This window comes from Centruroides vittatus, unplaced genomic scaffold (assembly GCF_030686945.1).
Source record: "Centruroides vittatus isolate TY-2023 unplaced genomic scaffold, ASM3068694v2 contig_1168, whole genome shotgun sequence".
NCBI classification, from domain to species: Eukaryota; Metazoa; Arthropoda; class Arachnida; order Scorpiones; family Buthidae; genus Centruroides; species Centruroides vittatus.
In genome coordinates, this window is record NW_027120749.1 from 1,247,460 (window position 1) to 1,260,122 (window position 12,663).

At 31.1% G+C, this 12,663-nt stretch overlaps 1 protein-coding gene across 2 annotated transcripts; it reads right to left on the reverse strand.

Annotated features, from left to right (window-relative positions):
* Positions 1-680: 680 nt before the first annotated feature.
* Positions 681-6,869, reverse strand: LOC136981833 (phospholipase A2 hemilipin-like). Of its 2 annotated transcripts, none has more exons than XM_067278228.1 (6): positions 6,834-6,869; positions 4,075-4,324; positions 3,813-4,006; positions 3,273-3,432; positions 972-1,124; positions 681-889 (listed from the first exon to the last, which is right to left on the reverse strand). In XM_067278228.1, the coding sequence occupies exons 2-6, from the start codon at positions 4,284-4,286 to the stop codon at positions 754-756; spliced, it is 855 nt and encodes a 284-aa protein (XP_067134329.1). In that variant the 5' UTR covers positions 4,287-4,324; positions 6,834-6,869; the 3' UTR covers positions 681-753. The 2 variants fall into 2 exon arrangements, with proteins under 2 accessions (XP_067134329.1, XP_067134321.1); XM_067278220.1 differs by lacking the exon at positions 6,834-6,869 and adding an exon at positions 5,875-5,957.
* Between the last annotated feature and the right edge of the window lie 5,794 nt (positions 6,870-12,663).

The window sequence follows — 12,663 nt, forward strand, 5'->3', positions numbered from 1 at the left end:
GTAAAACACGTTTAGTTGCAACCTATTTTATGATTGATTTTTCAGGGAATTTTTTAAACAAAGGAAGGTCAGTATGGCCTCTCCTTGCTTGTCCCTGCTTTAGTAAATCTGATCGCGATAACTTAATGATCCTCAGATATTTTAAATGCAGTTTAGTTTTTCTGTTCTTTCTTTTCTTTTTTATTCCGTAGGATCTGAATAGATAAAGGAGTGAAAACGAACAAAAACTTTTTCCATGATAATCTACATGTAAATTTGATTATCACTGTTGAATAGGTGAATACTGAATTTTTTTTTTTTTGAGCGTTCCTTTTGCAAAGCATAATTGATATAAAAACCATCTCACAAGATAAAAACGAACTTATGTAAAAAAAAAACACTTATGTATTTGAACGAAAAACAAACATTTTTAACCAGTGCTGGATTGTCCACTAGCCACGTGCCTAGGAATTCCAGATCTCGGGGACCCAAAATTGGAAAAAATAATTTTTCGCTGCAATTGTATATCATAATTTAGGAACAATTCTATGGTTATAATTAGACGTTATTAGTTTTTGGTGTCATAAAATTATATAGAGGATTCTCCAATCTTCCGTGCCTAGGAGTTCCAGAAGATTTTAATCCGCTACTGTTCTCAACGTAGTTTGCGAATTATACATAAACAAAAACGAGACATATAATGAAATTTTAAGTTTTCTTTAATACATATTTATTAATCCAAGAATTTTATGTAACAAAATGGCTTTATTACCATTAATGTGAGAGAAGATTTTTCAGAAACGACGGTTCATGTTTTCCTTGGTACATTTTACCATCAAAAAACTGATATTTTTTCGGTTTATTCTCATCTAACTCGTACTCCTGACATATATCTCTAACAATTGGTATTCTGGAAAATAGTAATAAAATATGAATATTTATTATCGTATATTAAATATACAGATAATTTGCGTACTACATCATGTACTAACCCCCATTTTTTCAGACATTTTACAATGGGATATTCGTTTTTGAAACATTGTGTTTGTAGAATATTGAAAAATAGATGACCAACTGCGTCAGAAATCAAAGTTTCTCCTTCAAGTAAGCATTGATGAAATCCGTTATCACAATCACAATGACTCCTGTAAATTAAAATTACCGTTGTTAATAACAAAAATATATTATATTTTAAAGTGCATTGTAAAGAACATTATCTTTTGACAGAATACAGTATATAAAATCTACACATAAAACACGATATACGTATATTCATTTTATATTGACCGATGTTTAACATAAAATGAATAGTGAAAGAATCGTTTGTCTGTCTCTTTAAATCTCGAGTTCGGTTTAAGATAGATGAAAGGCAAGACCAGATATGGAAAGTTTAGGGGCAGGAAGCCCCGATTAACTACATACGAACTTCTGGTGCAAACCGGAAGTCACATTATTTCAATTCAAATATTTTCTGAACGGAGTTAGATACATGACCGGCATGACTTTATTGTTAACAGGAAAGTATGGTGTACAGGAGCAAGTTATTACTAAACTTAAGTGCTTTGTGAGGGAAAATTGCAGCCCGGCATTGTGACGATGTCACAATAAATAATTGTGATATCGTATAATATTTAAATACACCAATATAAAACTGATGCTATAAATCAATCACGAGCATCCTCAGTCCTGAGCTTTGGCAACGTAATTTTATTTTCTTGTTTTCAGTCTCGTCGTTATGTAACCCTGATTAAGCTGGCATTCGTAAATGAGACCATTGAAACTAGTGCTAGTAACAAAACTGGTTTTCGGTAAACCGCAGTTTTAGCAAAACCGAACAGGCATGATATCGACGGTTTACTTGTCATTTTTAATTCGATTGGTGGTGAAGAGTGCTTGGATTTAAGATGACTCCACATAATTCGATGTACTGTCAGAAAATTGTAGTATAAAATAATATACTTTACACTGCACCAATTTCCCATCCTTAACTCGTGTTTAAATTTTAAAATTAAAATTAACGTAAATTTATTTTAAAATAAAGTTTTTAAATGCTACTTGTTAAATACTTAGACTCCAACGTTTTCCAGCATCGAAGAAATATTGGCCTGTTTTTGGTGAGATTAATATATGATGCAGGTTATATCTTAGCTAATATTTACCATAATATTTTATTAATACTAATAAAATGCAATAATAAACCATTACTTCTGAATTCAAATCGATTCTCAAGAAGTTCCAGCTTTTGCCTGCACTAATTCAAACTAAACTTGACCAATGAAAAAATGAGAATAACCTATACATTACGAGCAAAAGTTATTGTGGCATCATCACAATGCTGGGTTGCGATTTTAAATCATATTTTTAGTTTTTTAAAATCTAAGATGTATCTCGTATGCTCTTAATTTTAATAGTATCTTGTCACTGTACATCATACTTTTTCTGATAACACTCGTCATGCCGATCATTTATCTAACTCCGTTCTGGTAAAATTTTTTGAATTGAAATAACGTGTCTTTCAGTTCCGCCAGACCCACAGTGAAGACAGCCGCCCTGCTGGATGGTGAGGGTCAGGGCCTAGCGTTTCCAGGACAGACCGCCCGTGAGAACAGACCCAGATTCGAACCCATGTCGTCAGATCACAGCCTTGGCCATCTGGCCGTTTATCCTGAAAATTTCTTTATCTAATTTTTACTTTCCTAGCTTTCTTATACAGTATATAACAAAGGGAAAGTATGGCGATCGGTCAAAAAATAACTCCTCTCTAAGATTTTTACATTTTTGGACTCAGGGCACCTTTAAACGTCGAGAAATGCAAAAAAAAAAAAAAAAAAAAAAAAAAAATCGAATGTTTTTCAGTATGTACGGATGTTAGTGTGTGTTTACACGATTTTGTTCGCTCTCTTTGAAATCGCTTTTTGTCGAAAATTTCCGAAATTTTGTAAAGAGATTTGTGTATTAGGAGGATTGATGGTATTAAATTTTGATGTTTAAAGGTCGAAGAGAAGGGGAGTCGTGTGTCATATCTGGAGTAGGTTCGAACTTAATGACAATTTTACTCGTTATTAGCATTTACAATTTTTTTATAAAACCCATCCCTATTCTCGAAATTAAGATTTTTGCTATTTTATAATAACTAAAAATATAAAAAGTATTTTAATAAAATATCATAACAGATGGTGCCAGAAACAATTTTTAATTTGCCGGCAAAGTTAAGTAATTCGTTGATGGATTTTTTACAATTTATATGTAGATATCTAATGAAACATACATTCAAGGATGTTATAAACACTTACTTTGTATAAAAATCCTTATTCTTTAATTTGTATTTGGTTTCAAATCCTACAATGCTATCGTTACAATGATCATGAGTCCTACAACACATATCAGTTTCTGTGGCCGGTCCAAGATCATCGTAGTCATCAGCAACGTCTCCAGCACCACACCATTTTGTACCTGCATAATTCAACGCAATTTCTTTGAAATGAATATTTCAGGCATATTATTACCGGTATTAAAACGTCTATTTTAGTTTATAACAAAACTTTGAAAACAAGAAAATTTCAAAGGGAAAAATTCTAGTACTTGTATACATCTGAATTCCGCTCTGGTTAGAGCTCAGATGTTCAATATTTAAATATAATGAAGTTTTCGTTAAAAGATTTTTAAAAGTGTTAATTTTAAAAGTAAAAATTCATTTAATAAATTATGATCTATTAGTAATTTTATGCCATAGCAATGTCTAATAAATATTAATTAGTTATAATAGAATCAGATTATAATTTTAGTATACATAATTAATTTTATTTGGTTACTTGAACATGTACAGTACTTGCCTGGAAATATGAGAAAACTTTTAAATATTTTTCTAGCAAAGTCGAACGGAGTCTTAATAATATCAAATGCATTCTCTCGTATTTTTTTGTATAACAACTCGTTACATTGGTTAACTAACTTGCTTATATCTTTTTTAGGTACTACCTTCACAAGCTTCTTGGGAACCAATTCCAGCATCTTCTCAATGATGTAGCTAAAAATTTTAATTTCAAGTGAAATTTAAGAAGGATATTTAACGAAGAATAAATATCAGAATCGTACTTATCGCCGTATAAGAAACAGTCAACTAATTTCTTTCCTCCGATGTATGTATTCACTTCTATTACTTCTACCATTCGATGTCCATCCTTTTCTCGATAAAAGGAAGTGGTGATAGGTAGGATATCATCCGCTATGTCAAGTATTCCTCCAGTAACTGTAGTAGTAGTCAATATGGACATCATCGTTCCACCAAATATTATTAAGAAATACATTTTGATTTGTTGATGTTTCTTAAGACAATGAAAATTTCCTGAAATTATGGTAAAAATCAACTTTTATTTTTGTCATATTGAATTATATTCGAAGTTAGATAGTTTTAGTCTTAAATTTAATTTTTATTATTATTAATATGAATATACTTTACTGTTAATAATATAACAGGAAATTTACACATTGTCAAGTTATTCTATATTTTGTGATGTATTAAATTATAAAAACTAAGAATAACAGGATTTTTAAAGTTTGTGTTTTAGTTATATCTTTATAATGTTTATGATAAACAATTGCAATTTTCTCTAAATTTAATTTTAAAGTTAAAAAATTATTACTTTTTATTATTAATTTGTATTATTTCATTTTTTTCCTTGGATAAATATATTCTGCAATAACTTTGAGAAAATGTATTATTTTTTCTGAAGTTTTGTACTTTTTATCAAATGATAAAACGATTATCCGAATTAATTACGATTATCTGAATTTTATATACAGTGGTTTTGAAATAAAGTTAATAAAAAATTTTGTTTATTGTCTCAAATGTCTATTCTTATTTATAACATATCATTTTAATAAGATTTACTGTTGAATGTTTAGAAAAATTTTCTCTCATTTATATACCTATTATAGTTTATATTTATAAACGTACATATTTATTTATAAGGTCTGTGTATGTTTTTAATGTAGATAAATTCGCAAGAAAGATTATTTAAGATGATTAAAAATAACAAATAATTTATTTTTACGGTATCTGATTATGTGTTAAAAGTACTGTGTATATAACTGAGATGATAAAATTAACGAATTTATGATAGCGCATCTTTTCTTTTATTTCGACATTAGTTTTTTCGAATGTCCCTAGATGACGTTGCCCGCGGTTAAAATTACGCTCACGTATGTGAGTGAAACTAGCTACCATGTGTACAAAGACGAGTTACTAAAGAGGAGTGCCTCCCAGGAGGACTTTTATGGGAAACTGGCACCTGTTTGGGTGTCAGACACGCGGAAAAAAAACCTAGAAAACTCCATGCAAAAGCTCGTTGATGAGGCACGAACACAAGACCGTTTGTTTTATCCACTCCTACTGCTGATGTGCTCCTCGGTGGGTGAACGAGGAATGATCCGATTTGACTTAGTAAATAATTCTAGTCATTTATTCATTTTATCCGATGCCCTTTGTTTTAAAATATTTCACCAACTATCTCTAAATTTAAACATTTTTTTTCGGGACGGGCAGCTATCCTCAGATTCGCAGTAGCTTCCCCCGATTTACGAATAAAAATTCCTCTATATTTTGGTTCTATATTTTCACTCTCACGAAAAATGATCCTACGCCACTGATCTGAAATATGAAAATTTTTTCAACCACGTTACGGATCGCATTTTTCTAGCAATTATTTTCTCCATAAACTAATGTTATTTCTATATTATTTTTTCAAAACGATCCATTTCCTATTGTGTTTTATTTTATTTTCTGTAGTTCAAAAGTATATAATATTTAAAATATAACAGCAAGCTGGTGCTTTTTAAAGTTTTTATGACATATTACGATTAAGAATAACTTACAAAAAATACGTTTATACTTACGTTTCCATAAACGATGAATGCACCAGAAAGATTGAAAGGAAATAGACTACATATACAACGTTAAAAAAACATATATATATATATATATATTTGGTTATGTAAGTTTACAGATTGCCATTCTAGAAAACCACCTGTTTCTTAATTGGCCTGTATTATTTTCTGCGTTAAAATTTGCAATACTCGTAGACTCATAGTTATTATTCACCACAGATTTTAAAAACGGACTATACTATGTGAATTGAACGAAGTATTTAAGTTTCTCAATTTTAAATAAAACTTAAAAAATATTAGACTATAAAACAATTGTTATTAGAAATTAGAATATTGGCTCTAAAATTTGTAGGATTGTTTTATATATATATATATATTATAAATATTTGAAATATTAGTAGCACAATTTATATTGTAGATGTGTTTTATGCATATCTATCTGCTAATGTGAAGACGACAGATGGACGAGACGGTAAAGACATCAGAAAGGCTACTCTAAAGATTCGGGTTCGAATCCGGGTCAAATCTTTTCACGAGTGATTTAATCCGGATAGTATTACTGGGGATTTGGCCTTTGATAGCGAGCAGACACGATACAAACTCCCTTGCATGTATAATAGAAAATGTTTCAGTAGATTAATGTAGTATTGATGATCATTCTCTAATGTACTGTATTCCCAATTCTTCATAATTACAATTTTAACATAGATATTTATTATAATTACAGTAAAATATTACTGTTTAGACAACAATAACATTTTTATTAAATATTTGTGTAACGACAATAAAGTTTTATAGAATCGGTATAAGTAATATTTATCATTATAAGAAAAATGAATTCATTAAAATAAATAAAACTATTTTGTTGTTTTTAACGAAATTACATTACATATTTAAATCAAAAGTTATAAAAATATTAATTAAACAATTAATAAATTTTAGTAAGAAGAGTTCAATACTTATCCTACTTCACCTCTTTTTTTCTGATGAGAAGAAGCTTACTTGCTTCTGAGAAATTGTTTTATGGATTTTCGATAAATAAGATAAAAGTTATCCATTCCACATTTCAAGGATTTGTTCTTATCTTTTTGTTATTTAAAAAAAATTATGGTTTCAATCTTAAGTTCGTTAACTTTTTATTTTTAATATAATTTTACCATAAAGTAGGCCTACTAAAAATTGACCAATAATACGAATGTATTGAGGAATTATGCCATAATTCCTCAATACATTCGTATTATTGGTAGAACATTTAGGTTATCGTCTACTGCCAGGAACTCCGGAACTTCAACTTTCTAAGCTTACTCCAAACTTATTTATCTAATTTTATTAGGCGCAATATGGTTTTTCTGTAGATGTTTTTGGAAATAGTGCATATTAAATAGCGGAAATACAGTATATTTAAAATTCATAAAGTTCAAAAATACAGTATTTATAAAAATTAAACATTTTTTTTATTTTACTGTATTAAATCATTACAGTAATTATAAATAAAATAAAATGGAGCAAAAAATTAGATAAATTCTGAAATATTAATTTTCTCTTTTGTATTATTGGTAACTGTTGATTATCAATAAATTTTGAAAAATATTGTTTTCATAAGTGTAACTCAACTTCTTCAATCTTCCTATTCCATTTTTATATGGGACTTCAGTTTCCTGTACAGGAACAATCAGTTTTGACAGAAGTGTTACCGCCGGATGCCCTTCCTGCCTCCAGTTCTGCTTTTATTCGATCTTAAGAGCACCAGAGCTATAGCTGCGTGATATTCGTGTCATACCCAGTCTTTTTTTTTTGTCTCCAGACAGAGTGTAATTAGGTCATAGCTCAGCGTTGACAAGTGCGTTCAACGAGGCTCTTTTATAGATATAATTCGTATCTCAAAATATAGTGTTAATAAATAATCGCTTTTAAATATAATAATAACAATAAATACAATATATAATGAAGTTATCATTTTCTGTTATACTGGAGAATGTATTCAATGCTTGTATCGAGGATATATTTCTAGATTTTCAAAATAACTCAAGAAAAATGGCTTCTGCAATCCTTGAAGGAATCAAATAACAGTATTTAAGATTGCATGCATTCTAAGAAAAGATTAAAATCAGAGGACGTTAGCTAGAACCATCTCTTTTAAAGATATAATAAGCTTTTTAGAAGTATTTTGTTCATAATTCTATATCTCGAAATGAATTTATGACTTTTGATGCCTTCTGAACTGGGTATATTGATGCATACGTTTTGTGTCCTCGCTGGTATTCGAAACTTGAATAGTTTTCTTGCATCATTCTTTCATTTTCTCATCACACAAATTACGTTTTCACGATAAAAATTGATCGGAATAATATTTATTATCCCGATAACGAGAATAGAAATCAAGACTGTATTCACATAGAATGCTATTTGATTTAAATCGACGTGAGGTTATTCTTTTAGTTATTTAACTTCAACATAGAAAGAACCAAGAACGCTGTAACATCCTGTCACTAAGCCAGTTAAAAACGTTATTTCCGTTATAGGAATGGTGTTAAAATGGAACAACTTACTAGAATAATGATCGCAATTAACAACCTCCATTCCGTTCAAATGAAAAAGTTTGTAGGATTCAAGGGCTTGTTGGGGTTAACCTATTTTTAAAATTAGTATTGTTTTGTCAGGAAAAATGAATACATTAATGTACTGTAGATCAGTTTCATAAAAATCCAGAGATGTCATTTTGAAAAATACTGTGAATATATATATATATATATATGCAGTATATATAAAGGAATAAGCATCGATAAATGTCTCATAGCTAATCAGAAGCTCTCGACGGCCCTGTACTAAAAGCGGCGTGATTGTTATTATTAAATAATTATTTTATTCTTCTCGCCCTGTGGGCACAAAGATGGCCTTTTAAAGCTTGCTTGTCGTGGATTCGATCAAGCCCACAATGGTAACGACTGGATGGTGAGAGACACGTCCATGAAGAAATCTAGTGCTTCTCGTTTGGATTCTGGAGTCACTCAGAAAATTCTATAAAATTTATTAAACATAATTAATTTAGTAAGCATACATAATAAATCCTATTAAGTATCCTTGTAATCATATTTGTAATGCTTAATGTAAATGTAATGTAAATGCATAAATCATTTATGGCATACAATGTCAATGATTTTCTAAAATTTATTAAAAATTGACATTTCTGAGAATTATACTAATTACTTCAATTAAAAGAATATTTAAAAGCAGATTCTGTAAATGTAATATTTGACTGCCGGACTGTAACAATATATTTTTATTTTTTAGTTATCAATTATAGCAGTATTTATTATACTGTATATTCTTAAATAAATATGGGAAGTACTCAAGTTTTTAGATATAGGTAACTGCAGTTTTATCAATAGACATTTTAGATAAAATATGCATCTTGATATATATATTTAATCAACATTTTGTGAAATTTAACACCTGTCAGTGTTGTAAAGCTTAAACGTTTAAACATACATTTGAATTAATTTTAATTCATTTCTTAAACTCATAATTATGCTTTTTAAAATGTTTAAAACTTATTTATTTGTATGCTATTATTTTCAATTTTGAAATCAAATACGATTCTTAAAAAATATCTTATTGTCACATAATAGCTGAAAAATGTCCATTTAGGACATTTTCAGTTATATGTTCTTAGATAAGAGTTAATGAATGTAGATACTCTCGACATAATAATCGATATAAAGATGTTTTCCTTATCTTTAACTTATTAAATAGTTTTCCAAGTATTCGTTATCACAAAAAAAAACGTTAAGTAAATATGTAAAACAGCAATAATGTTTCAAAAAACACTGTTATTTACGAATTTAACATGAATTAAATGACTATTTAATTACAGTCATTTAAACTTTAAGGTATGCAGTTAAATTAATAACTGTTTCATATAAACAATAGCGACATGAAAAACCAAAAATAACAATTTCGCATTTTTTTCTCGTTTTTGACTTTTCTGCCTCGTGGACACTAAGAGGATATTTTAATCGTATCGATCATGGAAACAGCCAGATGATGTGGGACGGGGCACGGCATATCTGAGAGGGAAAAACCTCCCACGAAAAATTCCTGAGATGTTCAACCAGAGACCTCCAGAGAGATAGATTGATGCCTTAATCCTTTTGACCATTCGCCTGTCTACGTCATAATATTGCAAATTGTTGATAGATGTAAGCTTAATACCAGTGTTGTGTTAGAGCAACACATGCTAATAGGATGACAACATTGACAGAACTATAAATAAAATGTCCCGTGAAGTTGGTAAACTCTGCAAAAACTGTAATCAAGAGCAATGAATCAGTTTCAGTCACTATTACTAGAAACAGCTTTCTGTATTTCGTGTCAAAAACCTTTCGTATAATGAAAGCCCTATTTTCGAAATTCGAGGATGGAAAGTTTCAGTGAACTATGTTTATTATGAACAATGTTTTGTTTCACAAGATTGTAAATGTCTGTACTTTTATTTAATTTCACGGACACCAGCTGTAGTTTTTGCAATTTAATCTGATTGAACACGTTTTTTAAATAGAAATCTCTTTCGCGTGCCAGAAATTGAAGCAACCAAAATGTATTTATTATAAATAGTTCAAATATAACCTGCATTAACTGCATCTAATTTTTGATCATATTAAATTTTTATTATCACAACCTTAAAAGTATTGAATTCTGAAGTTTACATTTGTTTTTCTGCAAACGAGTTGTCTGTACTAATAAATATTATTTTAAACGAACACGGTATCTCGTATTTCATACGTTATTACAAATTTGCAAAAGTTATCAAAATATTTGGAATTTGGATTTACGGCTAGAAACTTCTATTTAACTATACAAATTTTTCTTACACGTTATACTTAAGTTATTTGCTTGCATGCATATTGTAAATTCACTGACCTGGTGGAGATTGGGGACTTAAATCCCACTTCTCATCAGTGTAAGTTCTCCGACTTCTAGGGGAAATCGTTAATCCCGCGACAGGATGGTCCTGGGTCGTTCGCGTGTGGGTGTGGCGGAGGAGACAAGGATGAAAAGTGTCTCACAAAAAACCCGTTTATTTAAACACAAAACAACTCACACTATGCACAGCTCTTTACACAGTTTTTATGTTCGAACGTTTTTAGTGTTGATGGTGTTTCCTATCGTTGCTCGAAAGTAGGTCCCGGGGCAGCGGCAGGTGAAGCGACTCGTCGGTTGGCTTCGGCGGACTTCACGATGGACACCTTGGCGTACACGTCTTGTCTCTCTTGAAGCCTCTCGAAAAGTCTCCTGTTCTTCCTGCTCTGCGATTACATCAATCTCCCTTTTTCGTATTGTTCATGTTGATTGGCTCTACGCCCCCTCTTTCCCGCTTCTCAATTGGTCCCTCGCTTGTCTCTAAGCGAAAAACGACCCCTGTTTGAGTCACGAGAAAGAGCCGCTTCGACGAATCTACTTGACACCCTCCGTTAACTCAGGATGGAAAGAATTGATGGAGCTTTGAAACCTGCGCTTATATTTTCCCCATTGTTGTCTGGTCCGAGATATTTTTGAAATTTAATGATTCGACGCGATGTTCCTTTTCATTATTAACCTTTCCATTTTTCCAAATTTTAATAATCTAATAGTTCGTATACGAGCGACTTGTCAAAGGTCCATGTCTACTGGTGGACACTCGTCTACCACCATTTATTTATTACAATTATCGCGTTTTATTTTACATTAGGACCTTTTTGCCTTTCAACATCTTTTCCTTTTTTGGCGTCGCGGTTTCAAATGACCAACGCGTCTAATCCGATCTTCGATCGGTTTTTGTCTTCTTTAACAATGGACGATTTTCTAGATTCGTTTTAACAATTTTCTAATATAAATGATTAATGTCAACCCGTTTTTGGGACTTCACAATATATTCTTACTTATGAGGATTGAGCTTCCGGTTAGGTTAGGTTAAGATAGGCTAGGTCAGGTCCTTGACCTTAGATAATAATGTTGACCTTAGATAATAAATGAATCAACTTTTCGTTTTCTCATTGTCTTTGTGTTTTGTAGGGACATTTGGGAGGGAGATTCTTCTCCCTCCCCAACTTTACCACGAAGAGGACAAGTGGCTATTTATCGTACAAGTGAATATTTTCCGAAATCTCCGATGGTAAGAACTTTTTCGTTTCATTTTCAACACATCTTATTCTCGTATCGTAATTTACTGTTTTTCTGTTTATAGATATGCCGAAGATGTTCTTCGATCACACACACACACACGCACGGACATAACGTCACTGTACACGAAGATATATACGTTTACCCTTAACTCGAATTCTCGCACTCACGCACTTACACGTCAAGTGCCTCATTCTGTGTAATTCGACACAATGAAACAACCCGAACACTCGCTTCCCACAAATCCGACCCCCGAGTCCTCGTCCCGGGAAGTGGAAACGCCAATTTTAAAGATTAAAAGACTTTAAATTGGCAGCCGAAGGGGCTCTGGTAATCACACATCTTGCATCGATTAAATGGAATTTCAGACATTAGCATCAATAATCGTTTTGTGATGAATTTAGTGTGGTAAGAAATCTGCGCTCGTATTTCAGTATTGCTAACTCTTACCTAAGATCATTAAAGATCTTCGTGCTTATCGTATATTTCATCATACTTGTAACATGGCAGCTAGTATTTTTTTTTTTTTTTTTTTTGCTTTTTGCTTTTTGCTTTGTCTTGTTTATCGAGAACTGTCTTAATCTTACCATTTTTGGTTTCTTATGATCCACAGTGTGGGCTGCCGGACTGTATGGAGCG